At 44.4% G+C, this 15,652-nt stretch overlaps 1 protein-coding gene and 1 pseudogene across 1 annotated transcript; both read left to right on the top strand.

The window, feature by feature from the left end:
* Positions 1–1,034: 1,034 nt before the first annotated feature.
* On the top strand, positions 1,035–5,256 carry LOC117185117 (uncharacterized; annotated as a pseudogene).
* Positions 5,257–7,677: 2,421 nt separating this feature from the next.
* On the top strand, positions 7,678–10,592 carry LOC4811660 (EF-hand domain-containing family member C2-like). Its single transcript, XM_033383608.1, has 4 exons — positions 7,678–7,837; positions 7,906–8,453; positions 8,536–8,806; positions 8,873–10,592. The coding sequence occupies exons 1-4, from the start codon at positions 7,787–7,789 to the stop codon at positions 10,391–10,393; spliced, it is 2,391 nt and encodes a 796-aa protein (XP_033239499.1). The 5' UTR covers positions 7,678–7,786; the 3' UTR covers positions 10,394–10,592.
* The last annotated feature ends 5,060 nt before the right edge of the window (positions 10,593–15,652 follow it).

The raw sequence follows: 15,652 nt of genomic DNA, 5'->3' as shown, positions 1-15,652 counted from the left end.
TAAACGAACTTAGAACTGCATCTATTACAAGTTCCCTATTTTCAACAATTTCTAAATTATCTAAATTTCTATCTCTATTAGATCTGTATCTAAATTTGCGTCTCTGAGACAGCTGCAAAGCAGATATCTTATTCTTGTCTTCACTTGACGGTACAGTAATTGCATCGCCTCTTGAAAGATGCAGGTCCAATGTGGGAGAACATTTTTCGGTGCCGCGCTTGACCGTAACTGAGCGTCAAGTTACGCGCTACCCTGCATTTCCAGGGTATATTGTTTTAGACGGCCGTTTGCAACCGACTCTATATATTGATACCTCGTGCCTCAATATTATTGTTCATCCTCAATTTTCATCCTAATCTCCGTTTACAACCAAGGTTGTGGCCATTCGCCCCACACTTCCTCATCCGAGTTGGAGTTTGTTTTCCTTTCTTCGTGTGATTTCCGAATATGCCAACAGGGCGTCCGCCCCAGAAACACCCACCTCGGTGACTCGCAAAGTTAAGTCATCCAGTACTCCCGGGCCCACCACAAGCTTCGCGGGTGCGAAGACCAGATCGGTCCTATTCCCGTCGCCGGTCACGCTTAAGGTGCCAGCGCGTACGCAAAGCAGTCCAAGCCATTCTCGACTCTCCCACACAATGGCTCACTCCGCTGCCACTACAGCAATGGCTAAATTTGAAGCAGCCTCACGCAAACTTATGCATTTCGGAGAGCGAATAAACCTTCCGAATCGCCGCACTCTATCTGCCTCTCTTGCCACGGTACGCCGTGACCAAATCCGAAGCATGTGGGCGGAGGTTGAGGCAGAGCTCAAAAATTGTTTCGCGGTTGTGGCTGAAGACGGTGCGCAGACTGAAGCGGACTTTCAATCGAAGTTCGATGACTGTTTTACGGTGTACGAACAGTGCGTTGCTGATCTCACTGATCAGCTCCAACAACCAGCAGTCCGTCCCTCCGCACAGCCATGCGACATCGAAGTTTTCGCTGGGGATAACGTACGCTGGCCTACGTTCCGAGACCTGTTTACTGCGATCTACATACAGAATACCAGGCTGTCTCCCGTGGAGAAGCTGTACCACCTCACCACTAAGACCAGTGGTGATCGGAAAGCCATAGTGGAAAAGTCCCCACTCACAAATAACGGCTTCGAGGCTGCCTGGAATGCCCTTCGGGACCGGTACGAAATTAACAGGCTCCTGGTGACTGGAACCGAGTCCAGTCGTGCGCTAAGGGAGCTTCTCAGCACCATCCAAGGGGTTTTAACAGCACTGGCCCACTCAAAGGTCTCCACCGAAACCTGGGACAGCTTGCTGGTGACTATTTGTGCCTCCAAATTACCGAAGTTGGCCCGCGCTTTGTGGGAAGATTCCGTCACCACAAAGAAAGAGATGCCTTCGTGGAAGGAGATGGAATCCTTCCTCAGCCAGAGATACCTGACGCTCGAAGCCATCGAGGGAAACCCGTCCACTTCACACAGTCCGAAAGGTGATCCGAATCCGCCACCTTCCCGAAGCAACCCGATCCGCTCCCTAGGGAGTCCGGTTCCTAGGACGGTTCACTCCTTCGAGACAACCGTAAATCCGAACCGGAGAACGTGTGATTTTTGCGGGAAAGAGAATCACCCAATCCGGCTATGCCCGCACTTTCTCCAAATGAACGCTGATGCTCGTGCCAGCTGCATCAAACAAAAGCATCTTTGTCTCAACTGTTTCGCACGAGGCCATCAGATCCGGGAATGCCAAAGTGCCCATAACTGCAGTACTTGTGGGGACCGACACAACACGCTGCTGCACCGTGGCACTCCAATCGCCCGTGATTCCACTTCCCCAGTCGTACCAAGTCCACTTTCTTCCGACGCGCCACCCAGCGTTCAAAATTATTTCGCCTCCGGCCAAAGAGCTGTCCTTCTGGGAACAGCAATCATTAATATTTGCCACCTGGGGACAAATTTCCGCGCCCGCGCTCTAATCGACCCGGGATCCGAGGCAACGTTTATCACGGAACGTCTTTTTAATATAATCAAGTTGCCGTTCCGACTTATCCAGGCACAATTCTCGGGCCTCAATCGGACAGTATCCGCTCAATCCACGAAGATCTGTCATTTTGCCATCCATTCCACGACGAGGCCGGACTTGCACTTAAACGCCACGGCCTTTGTTCTGCCGGAACTGGCGGGTCACCTGCCGTCCTATCCGATTCCGCAAACTTCGTTGCGAGACCTGCCGAGCCTTGCATTGGCAGACCCGACCCTTCACGAGAGATCCCAAATAGATGTCCTGATTGGAGCGGATATCCTTCCGTCCATCCTGTTAAGCGGCTCACAGACCAACATCTGTGGCATCTGACATCTGTGGTACTTACCGGCCCAGTGCCCAATACTGTACAAAGCAGTATTTCATCCTTCTCTACGCAAGTTTCGAACGAGCTAGAGGCTCCCTTAGACCAGCTGCTTACCAAGTTTTGGGAGGTGGAGACACTGCCGGTGAAATTCGTAGGCGAGACGGATGTCTACTGCGAAAGCAATTTCCTCCGAACCACTTCGAGAACGTCGAACGGAAAGTACGTTGTCGCGTTGCCGTTCCGTGACACAGATCGTCTCGGATCCGATCTGGGGTATTCGAGGTCGATTTCCCTGACTCAGTTTCTGCGGAACGAAAATCGTTTAAAAAGAGACTCTACCTTACAAGCGCAATACTACTCCGTGATCCAAGAATACCTAGACCTTGATCACATGACAGAAGTTCCTCCGATTCATGAGTCCTCAACCTACTACCTGCCGCACCACGCGGTCTTCAAGCCTGATAGCACCACCACGAAAGTCCGCGTTGTATTTAACGCATCCAGCCCGTCGAGTAACGGTATCAGCTTGAATGATCTTCTGCACCCCGGCCCTGTTCTCCAGTCCGACTTAACCCTTCAGATCCTGAAGTGGCGCTACCGGTACGTCTTCAATGCTGACATCACCAAGATGTATCGGCAGATTTGGGTAGATCCGAAGCACACCCCCTTCCAGCGAATATTGTTTCGCAACAAGGAGGGCGAGATACGCGACTATGAGTTGCAAACTGTTACCTTTCAGGTCAATTGTGCTCCCTTTCTCGACATCCAGGCATTGCAACGGCTTGCAGACGATGTCCAGTCCCGATTCCCGAGAGCCAGTCACATCATTCGGTCCTGTATGTATGTCGACGACGTCCTAGCGGGAGCAGACTCTCCCACTGAGGCTCAACTAGCAATCTGCGAGTTACAGGCCGCCCTGAGTTCTGCCGGGTTTCCACTGAGAAAATGGACGTCCAACCACATGGATATCCTGACTACCATTCCGAATGACCATCTCCTTCACACCGACTTCCTTGAAATTGAGGCAGAAAGCACAGCCAAGACTCTCGGAATTCGCTGGAAGGCGACAACAGACGATTTCTTCTTCGTTCCGCCAGAACTGGCATCTATGGCATCCAATACCAAGCGAGCGGTGCTTTCCCAGAGTGCAAGGTTGTTCGACCCTGCGGGCTGGTTGGCTCCTTCCATTGTCCGGTCAAAGATCTTCATTGAAGAGATCTGATTGCAAGAAGTGGGATGGGACGAAGATCTTCCGACCGAGATGCGTCAGCGCTGGCAGAGTTTTCTGCAGAGCTACTCCGCTCTCGACCAGATCCGCATTCCAAGGTGGATTGGCTCCGAACCATCTGTAAGGGTCGAGCATCACGGATTTTGCGATGCGTCAGAAAAGGCGTACGGTGCGGCGATCTATGTACGCATCGAGACTGACCACCTAGTCAAGGTGCAGTTGCTCACCGCGAAAACACGAGTCGCACCCATTAAGACTGTATCGCTCCCCCAGTTATAGCTATGCGGCGCCGTGCTACTGTCCGAAATGGCGACGGCTATCCTGGCAAATATGCCAAGCGCACCTACAACCTGTTACTTCTGGACATGTTCCGCTATAGTCCTGTCCTGGCTGAAAAAGCCTGCTTGCCACTGGACTACCTTCGTGGCCAACAGAGTGACCAGAATTTCCCAAGCCACCGAGGTCGAGAATTGGGGTCACGCTCCTTCCGCACAAAATCCCGCCGACCTCGTTAAAGGAGCTCCACCTCTGGTGGCACGGACCAGCGTGGTTGCAAGGGCCATGGCATCATTGATGCAAGGGCCCCGGCCAGCCCAAGGCGGGGACGATCCCGTGATAACCCTCGAGCAACGAGCTATGAAAGTTCATTTTGCACCGAGCCTATGCGAAGACTTCCTCGATCGGTTCTCCAATCTGGAGAGAGCTCTGCGAGTCCGTGCTTGTGTCCTTCGCTTCACAAAACGCTGCCGGAAGCTGGTCACCAACATTACCACAGCTGAGCGCACTCTTCTCCTAGAGACTCAGCGCAGGGAATACTTCCAAGAGTATCACTGCCTAAGCGAGAAGCGGCCAGTGCCAAGGTCAAGTTCTATCCTGAATTTTAACCCGTTCCTAGACCAACATGGGCTCATAAGAACATGTGGCCGTATCGCAACTTCTACCTTTCTGAAGTACGACGAACGGCATCCCATTATTCTGCCGTACCGATGCCGGCTATCCCACCTTCTCGTGCAATTCACCCACCGGATAACTCTTCATGGCGGGCACTAACTAATGGTGCGACTTATCCGATCCAAGTTCTGGATTCCCAAGGTTCAGAAACTCACGAAGGGGGTGGTAAAATCCTACAAGGTATGCGTCATCCACAGACAGAAGTTGCAAGCTCAAATGATGGGTGATCTTCCCACGGAACGAACGTCATTTTCCAGACCGTTCACGCACACCAGAATTGACTACGTAGGTCCCTTCGACATAAAGAATTACACAGGCAGAGTGTGCCTGATAACCAAGGGGTATGTGTCTGTGTTCGTGTGTTTTTCCACGAAGGCGATCCATTTGGAGCCCACGTCGGATCTCACGACCGAGAAATTTCTTGCAGCCTTCGCTCGTTTCGTCGTACGACAAGGGTGTCCGCAGCGCATTCACTCCGACAATGGCAAAACTTTCGTTGGTGCCGCCAAGGTGCTTTCCCGTGACTTCCTTGAAGCATTCAAGGGCTCGGTAACTGATGCGTACAGCCATCACCGGGTTTCGTGGCGTTTTATCCCACCAGGAGCTCCACAACAGGGAGGTCTGTGGGAAGCCGGGGAGAAGAGTTTCAAAACTCTCTTCTACAAAGCCACGTCCACTCGGAAGTACACTTTCGAAGAGCTTTCCACGCTTCTCGCAAAGATCGAAGCATGCCTTAATTCCAGGCCGCTCTCGCCGATGTCCGAGGATCCAACTGAGTTGCTGGCCCTTACTCCCGGGCACTTCCTTACCGGGGGACCCTTGATGTCTACGGCCGAACCCGAAATAACATTCGTACCAAGACGGGCGACTTCCGACTAGAAGCCATCCTGAAGGTCGAGCCCCGTTTGCGCATCCGCACGCCGATCTGACCTTTGAGCGATACGATCCGGGCTCGATTTGACGATCTGACGCTCGCAGATGCGCAATTCCATCGACCAGCCACCATCTCTCTGGTCTTAGGCGCCGACGTCTACCCGAAAGTGATCCAACCCGGTTTCCTGGCACGCGAGGACGGCCATCCTGTGGCCCAGAGCACGGTGTTCGGATGGATCGTATCCGGTACATGCACACAGCCATAAACACCGATTGGGCTTTGCATCCTGCAGGGGGGGGAGGATGTTCAGGTCAGCAGCAGATGAGTGCCGCGCACTGTGCCAACGTCGTGCGCTCCGGTCCCAACTCGCTCTCGCGCGCTCGGAGGGGTGTTTGGGAGATTTTACGATCCACGATCCACCCGGCGCTCAAGCCATAATAGAGCATAGATCATAAGGCCTAGCTTAGTTACGTTTCAACCCCCGTTTCAAACGTCCGATCTACTTCGCGACCCCCGAAATAAATACTACATATATACCACGAAGCACCGCGGCATTTCATTTCTTGCGACCGCTACTAGGAGGTTTCTCTGGATCATCCATATCGTCGTTGGAGACTTGAGCTTCGTCCGCCCCACTACAAACAAGTTTTGAACTTATTTTGGTTTACTTGTAAGTTTTTTGATTTTTGTATTTAGTGTTTCACTGTTTTGGTGATTCACAATTTCAGCTCACTTCAAGTCACTCACTTCAATTGCAAATCGTATGTGCTCGTAGCACATAGGTTCTTTGGCGGATTTCACAATTTAAATTAACGATTCCGGGATTACGTGATCACAGTAATTAAAAATTACGCAAGCTGACCATTACCGAAATATAGGAGTTAACTTTAAACGAAACCCTACCGGCTGCGCCAGTTAAATAACTGCAACACGATTTTAAGTTTTTAAAAAAGATTTTTATTTTACAAGCTTAAGATCTTTTTGTCACAAGATAATGAATTCCCCGACTTGACTGTATGTCGCTTGTCTCAAACGGAACTGATTTCTCTATTGTTGGCTAGTTTCCATGAGCCCTTCTCTTAGAGCTCTCAACTCTGGCTTCGGGTGTTGCTTTCCTCGACTGCATCTTCGTGTCAGTGGCGTACGTGACTGAACCGATATTTGGGGATGCGTCGGTTTTGTAGAAAGGCATCCGCTGCTGGCGATCGGTGTTGCATTACATGAGGGAGCTAGGAATGTGATACTCCTTGGTTTTATGACTAGCTCTGATTGGTCCTCATGAGTGGCATGATTCTAAAGAATCGATTTCTCTCGAGTGGCGAGATTCTGGCGTTGATGAATCAATGGGGTCCATTGTTTAGATTTTTGGACTCTAGCTTGGAGTGTGGGAAGAATCAGTTATTGATTCTTCGGTGGAGTCCTGTTAATTTTGTGGATGGAGTGGGTGAATACAAAATGAGAGTTATGGATATGTCACTATATATATTTATTTATTCTCGAGTATAGCACAAATACATCTGCTTTGATAAATTGATTATTTTCTAATGCTCTAGTCCAACTTTTAAAAGTTCAGTTAGGCTGTACTGAACAAAAAGCTCCCAGATCGGATGATTTTTGGAACTTTATCTGAATAATCGGATGATCTTTCGCCCATTTGAGTGGAATTTTGGTCAAGCTTTAATCTATGCTCCCCTCCCTACGCTACTCTCTTGATCAAGATAAACGCGACGTCTTCCGCTTAAAAGCTTGCGCTGACTCTCTTTAGAAAGCTTTTCGGCTTGCTGCTTAGGATCCACTTTCGGAGTTACTATGGATCTTCCCTTTCAAGTATTACAAACGAAAACTATGCTTATCCGTGATGCTCCATACTCTTTCCCTAAATTCGGCCCCTACAGTATTATTAATTTATTAAGAAGAGGGGAATTACTAGTGGATATAATATGGTAGAGGGAATTATAATCCGAGCATAAGACCGTAAACGATTCATGCAAGGAATAATTCGATCCACAAAATGGAAGGAACATCGGTATAAAATGTCTAGTAAGTCTAATAGGAATCGTGAAGTATAGGCGGCTCAACAGATCAGGGCTGTCTTTGTCACCCATGATGAAGTTGTGCATAAAAATCACACCAAGCATTTTTCTACGGTTATTTCGATTTGTTAATTGATTTTTGCGGTTTGCGATAGCCGAAGCAGAGCTGTATATCTTAGCAAGCAAGTATATTGGGGATATTTATAGTAGGCTATGGGACTTACATAACTTTTGATTGTTTCTAAAAAACGCTTGGTACATATATCATTTCAAGTAATACATAGAATTTATACATTAGAACACAGAACAAGTCTTAAAATATTTCTTACGCAAAATAAAATAATTTTAATCAGCTATATAATGCTGCGAATTCCAGGAATGCCGCTGCTTCCGGGCACGCTTTTTCGTGACGTAAGTAAATCCATCCATAACCAACTCACTGAGAAAAAACCACCCCACAACTTTTTTCTAAATATTAGGTTTCTAAGGGCCATTACCCCAAGCCACAGTCGCTGCTGAGCATCCAGGGTCTCAGCATGCTTAATGATCGTCAGCAACCTGCCCCAATTGATCCCAATGGCGACGTAGTAGACATTAGCTGCCCACCGGTCGGCGCATCTTCCATCTATCCACCCCGTTCCGGTCCACGCATGCCACCTTGGTTGGCCTACGACAAGAAAGTTCTCTGCTTTAGTGCCTATTTCAAACAAACTTTGCAGGAGGTCTACCATGCACCTTACTTGATTCGAAAAGTTAAGATATATTTCTATCTAGAAGACGGCACCTTAGAGATTTATGAGCCTCGAGTAGATAATTCCGGCATAGTTCAGGGTTGCGTGGTCCATCGTCAGCGTGTTCAAAAGACGCCGCCCTGTGACAATGAGTTTATGTCTCTAAATGATTTGAATATCGACATGACTGTACAGATTTTCGATCGTCAATATCATATTATAGACTGCGATCAGTTCACTCGTGACTTCCTAAACAGACGCGGCATCACCGTTCCGGATTCAATGAAATTCCCTTGGTAAAAAATTTTCTATAGAAATGTATCTACAATAATCTCATCCGTAATTAACTTTTTTCTTTAATTTGAACATCATTTACAGCGATCCATCTAATTCCGTGGGTAATCGTGAACATTTAGGCGCTGTCAACCCGATTGAAAAAAAACATGCTTTTGCGCAATTTTTAAAGTATGATCGACAAATACTCAAATTTCAGGCGTACTGGGATGATCGAACGGAGTTTGGGGACGTTCGCAAGTTAGAGATCTGCTACTATTTGGCCGACGATACCATCGAAATCAAGGAAGCACATATCCGCAACTCTGGTCGCGACGGACCAACCGTATTTCTGAAACGAGCGCGTCTGGCACGGGTGAGTAACAATATATTAAATTATTGTTGAATTGACTGTTCATCAATTAAATATTTTTAATTATAGGAGTTTAACGGACTGTTATTGCCAGGACAAATGACGCCGATAACACTACTTAATGTTTTAGGAACTAATATGCGCAACGTACGTTACTGTGTTGACCCTCTAAACACAGGTAACAAGGATATTATGTATTATAGCGAACGGGATCTGCAAATTGGCAGTGTGATAAATGTCTATGGTCGGGCTGTGATCATTACCGAACTGGACCCTTTTACTCAGCAATATTATCGCCAACGCTATGGTGTGCAAGATTTCTCACCACTAGCTATCCCTACAAGATCGGACGTCTGTACTGACTACCGCCAAAAAGAGCGTATTCTTCCACCATATAATGGCTGGGGAAGCTACGAAGACTCGGTCGGGAATTGCTTATCTGTGGAGCCGAAACCGCCAAAGACTGACTTTAAAAAGTTTATTAAGTTTGATCGCTATGTATTGCGGTTTGGTGCCAAGATGCTTTCCACTATCAAGGAAAATTGTGAACGCATCTTTGTGATAAGCTACTACCTGAGTGACGATACATTACAGATACAAGAAGTGGCCGTACGTAACTCTGGTTTCCTCGGAGGCGAGTTTATGAAACGCACTCGCATAGAATTGCCCGGACAAGAGAAATTCTCTTATAAGCAACCACAATACTATATGCCCTGGAACTTTTTCATCGGGTCCACCATGTCCCTGAAAGACTTTATATTTCATTTGGTATCTGCAGACGAGTATACCCTTATGTTTATGGAGCACCATCCAGAGCAGTTTATCCACGCAAACCTATCCGCCATTATGCAGAAAATCCGCTCTGCGCTTCAAAACCGTATGTCTGAGTTTGCGGGAACCTGCGTGCCAGATGGTTACAATTTGGAAAACAAGCGCGACGTATTTGTATCTTTCGAAAGCTTCAAGGGAGCATTAATCGGAGTATTGGGCAAAGTAATCAGCGACCACGAAATCATTACGCTCTGTCGACATTTTTCAGCAGAACAAACTTCTACAAGTGGTTGCTCTAGGGTTAATGTAAAGGCAGCAGCACATCTAGAGTTAAAGCGTGCATTGTGGAACGCTCGCGACGACATGATGGAACATTTCCATCACATCAATCCTACCAACCAACCATTCCTGCCTGAATCAAAAGTTCGCTCCACACTTCGCGGCTGTCGTCTTCCCTTTTCACTGGAATTGATTGACAATATTTTATTAATTCTTAATCGCAATGAGTGTAACGAGATTGAGATCTGTGATCTAATGAACTTTATCGATGTGTCCTGTAGCAAAGGCTGTGACATGCCACCTGTAAACCATGCTTTTGAGCTGTGCCCCAAGATTCCATTCCAGCACAAAGGCCGATTAGTGAACTTATCCTGTTTTCTGAGTAAATTAAACCTACCACTGAATTTATCATCTGGAACCGAGAGTGGAAAAGCCATGATGGGCGATGCCAGAATATTGCCTCCATCGGCAACTGAAGAGCTCCAGCTACATAATGACAAAAAACAAAATGACCAAAATAACATGAATGTAAAAAACTAGTTCGGACTAAGCCTATTTGATATTTGGACAGTTTATTTTTTTATTTTCCATATAAGGCTACAGTTTTTGTGGGTAAAAATTTGTTGTATAATATGCCATGAGCTACTTTATTTTTAAATATATTTATATTCTTGGTAGGAAGACTTCAAAGGAACTTGTATTAAAATTAAAAAATAAGCCAATTAAGAGCCCAAGAGTAGTTATTCATCTTTGACATTATTTAGCCATGCTTATGACCAACTCCTTTGTAAAGCTTAAGACAAATTTATATTCATCGATGTAATTGAAGGGTATTAAGAATGCAGTTGTCAGCAGTGGCAAGAACATACATATGTATTGCTCTTTAATGAAAGACCGACCATACGTCGTGACAAGTTGCCCTCTAATATAGAGGGGCCTAAAGCGGACCTAGAGAGGACATACACCAAAAATCCCGTAATCCGAAGTTTTACTGTGTACCGTGCCCATGTGATGAATGATATATTTAAAATAAATATAAAAACTATGACTGTGGAGCCATAAAATACCGACGCATCGATCTTGACGCAATCGAAACGTCGCACAGTGGGTGAATCCAGCAGTTCAGCAGGAGACAAACTCTATCTCCTAAGGTACTGAATATAATATAAATCTAGCTTTATGTTTTTGGCATATACAAATTTAAATTTGTTTTAAATGCATATTTTTAAAACAAATTTTAATCTTAATTTTAGGTTTACAGGCTTTATCCCTATTCAATGGAGAACCTGGAAAGTTGTCTTCATCCCGAAGGCAGGAAAGTGAAGCCATGTGGGACCCAAGGCAAGCTACCGAAAAGAAGACGTACCATAAGCTTGTGGAGAAGACCCAGTGACAATCTTTTCTCTGTATTAAAGGGGCGCTGAGGTCAACCCCAACAAAAGCACTCGAAACTGTACTTGGAATTGACCCCCTGGACATCCACGCTCGTCTGACTGCAGGAAAGACAGCAGAGCGCCTTATCGCATCAGGAAACATGGCACCACAAGGATATTGGCATAGTTCAATTGGCAGGGACAATCGTCTTGAAATCAAAACTCCACGATGGACGGAGGAGTAGGAGCGGACCCATACTATTCAGACTCTGAGATAAGGGGTCATATAAGCTACCGGAACGGTTCATACCCCTATCATACCCTATTTGGACAACTGAGGGCCATATTGGCCTATGCGTTTCCCCGGCAAGGGCGTTAATATAACCTAACCTAATCTTAAAAACTAAAAAATTAGTTTGCTTAGTTTTTAAATAAGTTCACAGGCAATAAGTACCAACGGGAATATTAAGATTAATAATTATCACTGTGCAGACCAGGACCATTGAAGTTAAAAAAGTTTAGTACCAGCATCATTTTTTTTGAATTTCTTTGTATTCTTGGTCGGAAAATAAAGCTCGCATTGAAACTGACATGCGAGCTAAAAAATACCACCAATTGAAGGTATCCAACCATAAGCAAAAGTTCAATATTCACAATAAACGAAACTAACAGGATATATGTGGCTGACTATTGCTTGGAGGGGCCTCCATATATTTTTACTCAAAGTCAAGTAAACGATATTGTTGAGTTGTAAATTCAATTGGTTTTATTTTCAAAACTTATGCGCTATGTATAGGAAACTATCATCCAATTACAAATAAGACCAACGCTAAGAAAAGAACGGAGGCGCGGCACTTGTTCCCACGTTCATCCCTTCGACGCGACTGTCGAACCGCTCATTATTCTATGCCTCCTTTTTCACAAGTGCTCTGGCAGTTAACACTATAGTTGGAGAACAGACCTTTTTTGTCTTTAAGCTATTAATTTGGCTCGAGATCGGCTCGCTTGCCTCATCCGAGTGTGTAATTCATCACTACTTTGGAAATGGGCTCTGCGATCTTCGGTCACCCTCAAATTACCAATAACCAACAAATAAAAATTATAACGTTTCCAAAAATCATTTGATTTTTGACATAAGACTATATGATAAGCTAGATGGTAATTAATCAGAAAGAAGCGAGCAAAGCAACCGTTCTAATCCATTTAAAAATCAGACACGAGAAAACTAAAGGAATGTCAAACTTGCTAGCGAGTATATGAATCAAGGCAATGAATTCGCAATGAATTCGACTTTTGGGCGTCGGTTGAGATTGATGAAGAGGAACATATTAACGTTGGGCTAGAGTTTGGTCCCACGTTTTCAGAAAAGTGTAGATAAGTTATTAAGACATATTACACAAAGACATATATATAAGATATATAAGACATATTTACACAAAGAATTCGACTTTAAAGCACAACCAAAGTATTAGATGCATATTCGTCTAACGGAAACAACACTATTTAATTGTACTCCACGTCGTTTATCCAATCATGAGAGAGAGAAGGTAGCTGAAATAGTATATGATCTATTAGAAAATAAAATAATCCGTCATAGTAAGTCTCCTTATACTTCCCTGTAGGTCTTAGTGAAAAAAACGAGGGGGAACGTTTTTTACACCCGATACATAGTGAGTATGGCTACATATTGTGGATGCCACAGATTTTCGTCCTTTGTGGGGGTGCAAAGGGGTGGGGCGAAATTTTGAGATATACATCTTATAGTGAGATCTAACAGGAGTGTGGATACCAAATTTGGTTACTCTAGCCTTAATAGTCTCTGAGATTTGTAGATGCCTCAAATTTCCGACTTTGCGGGGGCGGAAGGGGATGTGGCGAAATTTGGAAACCAACTTGTCAAGGTCCGATATCAGAGGAGTGTGGATCAAAAATTTGGTTGCTCTAGCTCTTATAGTCTCTGAGATCCTTGAACTCACATTTTGCAATAGGCAAAGCCGACCACAGGTTTTAGTGTGTTAGGGAGAGACAGAGCGAGAGAGAATGAAATTTTTTTCTTGATTCTGGCTATAATAATTATACGATCTGATTCAGATTTTGCACTCTAGAAGATAAAGTCATTTTCTACGACTCTGGTTTTTCTGTTTTCTAGTATCTTTGAAGTTGTGGATGTCACAGATTTTCGCCTTTGTGGGGGCGGAAGTGGGCAGAAGTCCGGATATAAAATGTCGTTGATCTGGCTCTTATAGTCTCTGAGAACTAGGCGGACGGACAGATGGACAGACAGACAGGGCTCAATCGACTCGGCTATTGATGTTGATCAAGACAATATACACTTTATAGGGTCGGAAACGATTCCTTCTGGACGGTACACACATCCATTTTCACCACAAATCTAATATACCCCCTAATATAACTCATTGTGAGTATCGGGTATACAAAATCAGGAGAACATCGAATGTGTGTCGATTACCGTGGCCTGCACAAGCGAATTGTTAGAGATAATTTCTCGTTGGCCCTTATTGAGGACTGTGTTGAGTTTTTAGCCTAAATAGAGAATTGGAATAACATACAGAGGCAAGATCATATGGTTATGGCGCAATACTGATACAAAGAAAAGATGATGGGAAGATGAACCCTGTGTCTTATTATTCCGGCAAAACAACAGAAACAGAATCAATATCATAGTATCTAACTAGAGACATTGGCTATAATTTACGCATTGATGCGATTTACAACTTATCTGTAAATAATCAAAATAATCACGGATTGTAATTCGTTAGAACAAACGTTAACCAGAAAGTCACTTAGTCCTAAGATAGCACGGTGGTCCCTAGAGTTAGAGAACTATGATTACTCCATTATGCACAGACCTGGGGCCAGTATGGTACACTTTGATGAGCTGAGCAGACAAGATCAAGAGACGAATATGTTAGAGGATAGTTATAAAGTCAAATACGGTTTAGAAAAGTTTAATTTGGAAAAAGATGAGAGTAGAAAGCAATATACAAGGAATAGCGTAAGTAGAGACAACCCTGGTAGTGAGCATATTGACACCGTAGAGAACCCTGTGATTAAGTGTTGAGAATCAGATATCAGTTGCGAGCATGGTAGTACCGTAGAGAACCCTATGATTGAGTGTAGCGAATTAAATATCAGTAAAGAGAGTAGTAGTACTGTATAGAACCCTGCGATTTAATAATCCCTACTAATAACAGTAGTAGTATCGCACACAATCGTGCGATAATCAAGTGCAGTAGGAAGTAGATTGGGAAATAGGTGGTGACTGTAGAAATAACCTAGATAATAGTGAATATAGGGAAGAGGACGGATCGAGGATTGAAATTAGAGATTTGAGTCAATGTAGAGGAAGCGTTAACGATGTGGTGGGGGGAGGAAAGTACATTAGAAGTATAAATTCAGATAAAGAGAATAAATGTGTTGAGGATACAGTAGTGAGGGAAAAGTTAAAGTTTCAGGAGAAAAGGAGATAAGGAAGTAGTTAGGATTCGGCAAATGCTAGAGGATGGAATTGAAGTAGATTTTGAAGTGGCGGATACCATTGTGTAAAAGAGGTGTTCAAACATGAACATATTATCGTCGAAATCATGCCACTTTCGTCCCCTTGCAGAATGTTCGAACATATACATATTATTGTACACATTCAGTCATGTATAAAAAAAAATGGACCTCTAAAGAAATCACATAAAGTAGATAAGTAAGGAACAAGTACAGCCGAACTGGCTGTAAACAAAGATCTGTAACCCATTAATAGATACTACAACAAAACACAAGTGAAGAACTTACCTAACCAATGCAGTCCTAAAATAACACTAATGCAAGCATGCACTCAAATAGACACCAGCATTAAAATGTATCCTTTGCGTAGGACTAACGATAATTATAGAATACAAAAATGTACCTCCTACCTCATTGTCAAATCACACATAAGGCTCTGATTTTAAGAATAAAATTTAAAATTTTGAATTTACAACTCAACTCGCAAATGTCTAGACTTTTCTTTTAAGGTCTTAACATTTTGGTTCTTTGAGACTCTCCGTTGTTCCCCCCTGTGGTAAGAGCACAGAGTTAAACCAGCTCCTTTGAGACTGAGCAACTATCTAGTTGCTAAAGGTAGCAAAATAAAAATTCTGATTTCCCCCCTGTAGGAAGGGAAGTTTCAATTAATAATTTGGCAAAATACGAGCTAAACAGGTTGTATTTTTAATAGATAACTGTGAATATCTATTGTGATCAGATAATAAAACGAGGGGGAACGTTGTGAGCAGCGGCAAAGGCCGCGGCTCTACTTTATACCCGGTACTCAGTCAGTATATACGTGAGCTTATGATCTACATACATGTATGTAAGTTATAAAATATATTTTATACGTAAACGCCGCTCGAGTTAGCTCCCAATTTAATACATT

This window comes from Drosophila pseudoobscura, chromosome X (genome assembly GCF_009870125.1).
Source record: "Drosophila pseudoobscura strain MV-25-SWS-2005 chromosome X, UCI_Dpse_MV25, whole genome shotgun sequence".
Taxonomy (NCBI): Eukaryota; Metazoa; Arthropoda; class Insecta; order Diptera; family Drosophilidae; genus Drosophila; species Drosophila pseudoobscura.
Note: the sequence above shows the minus strand (reverse complement) of the source record. Positions and strands in the feature narration are given on the sequence as shown.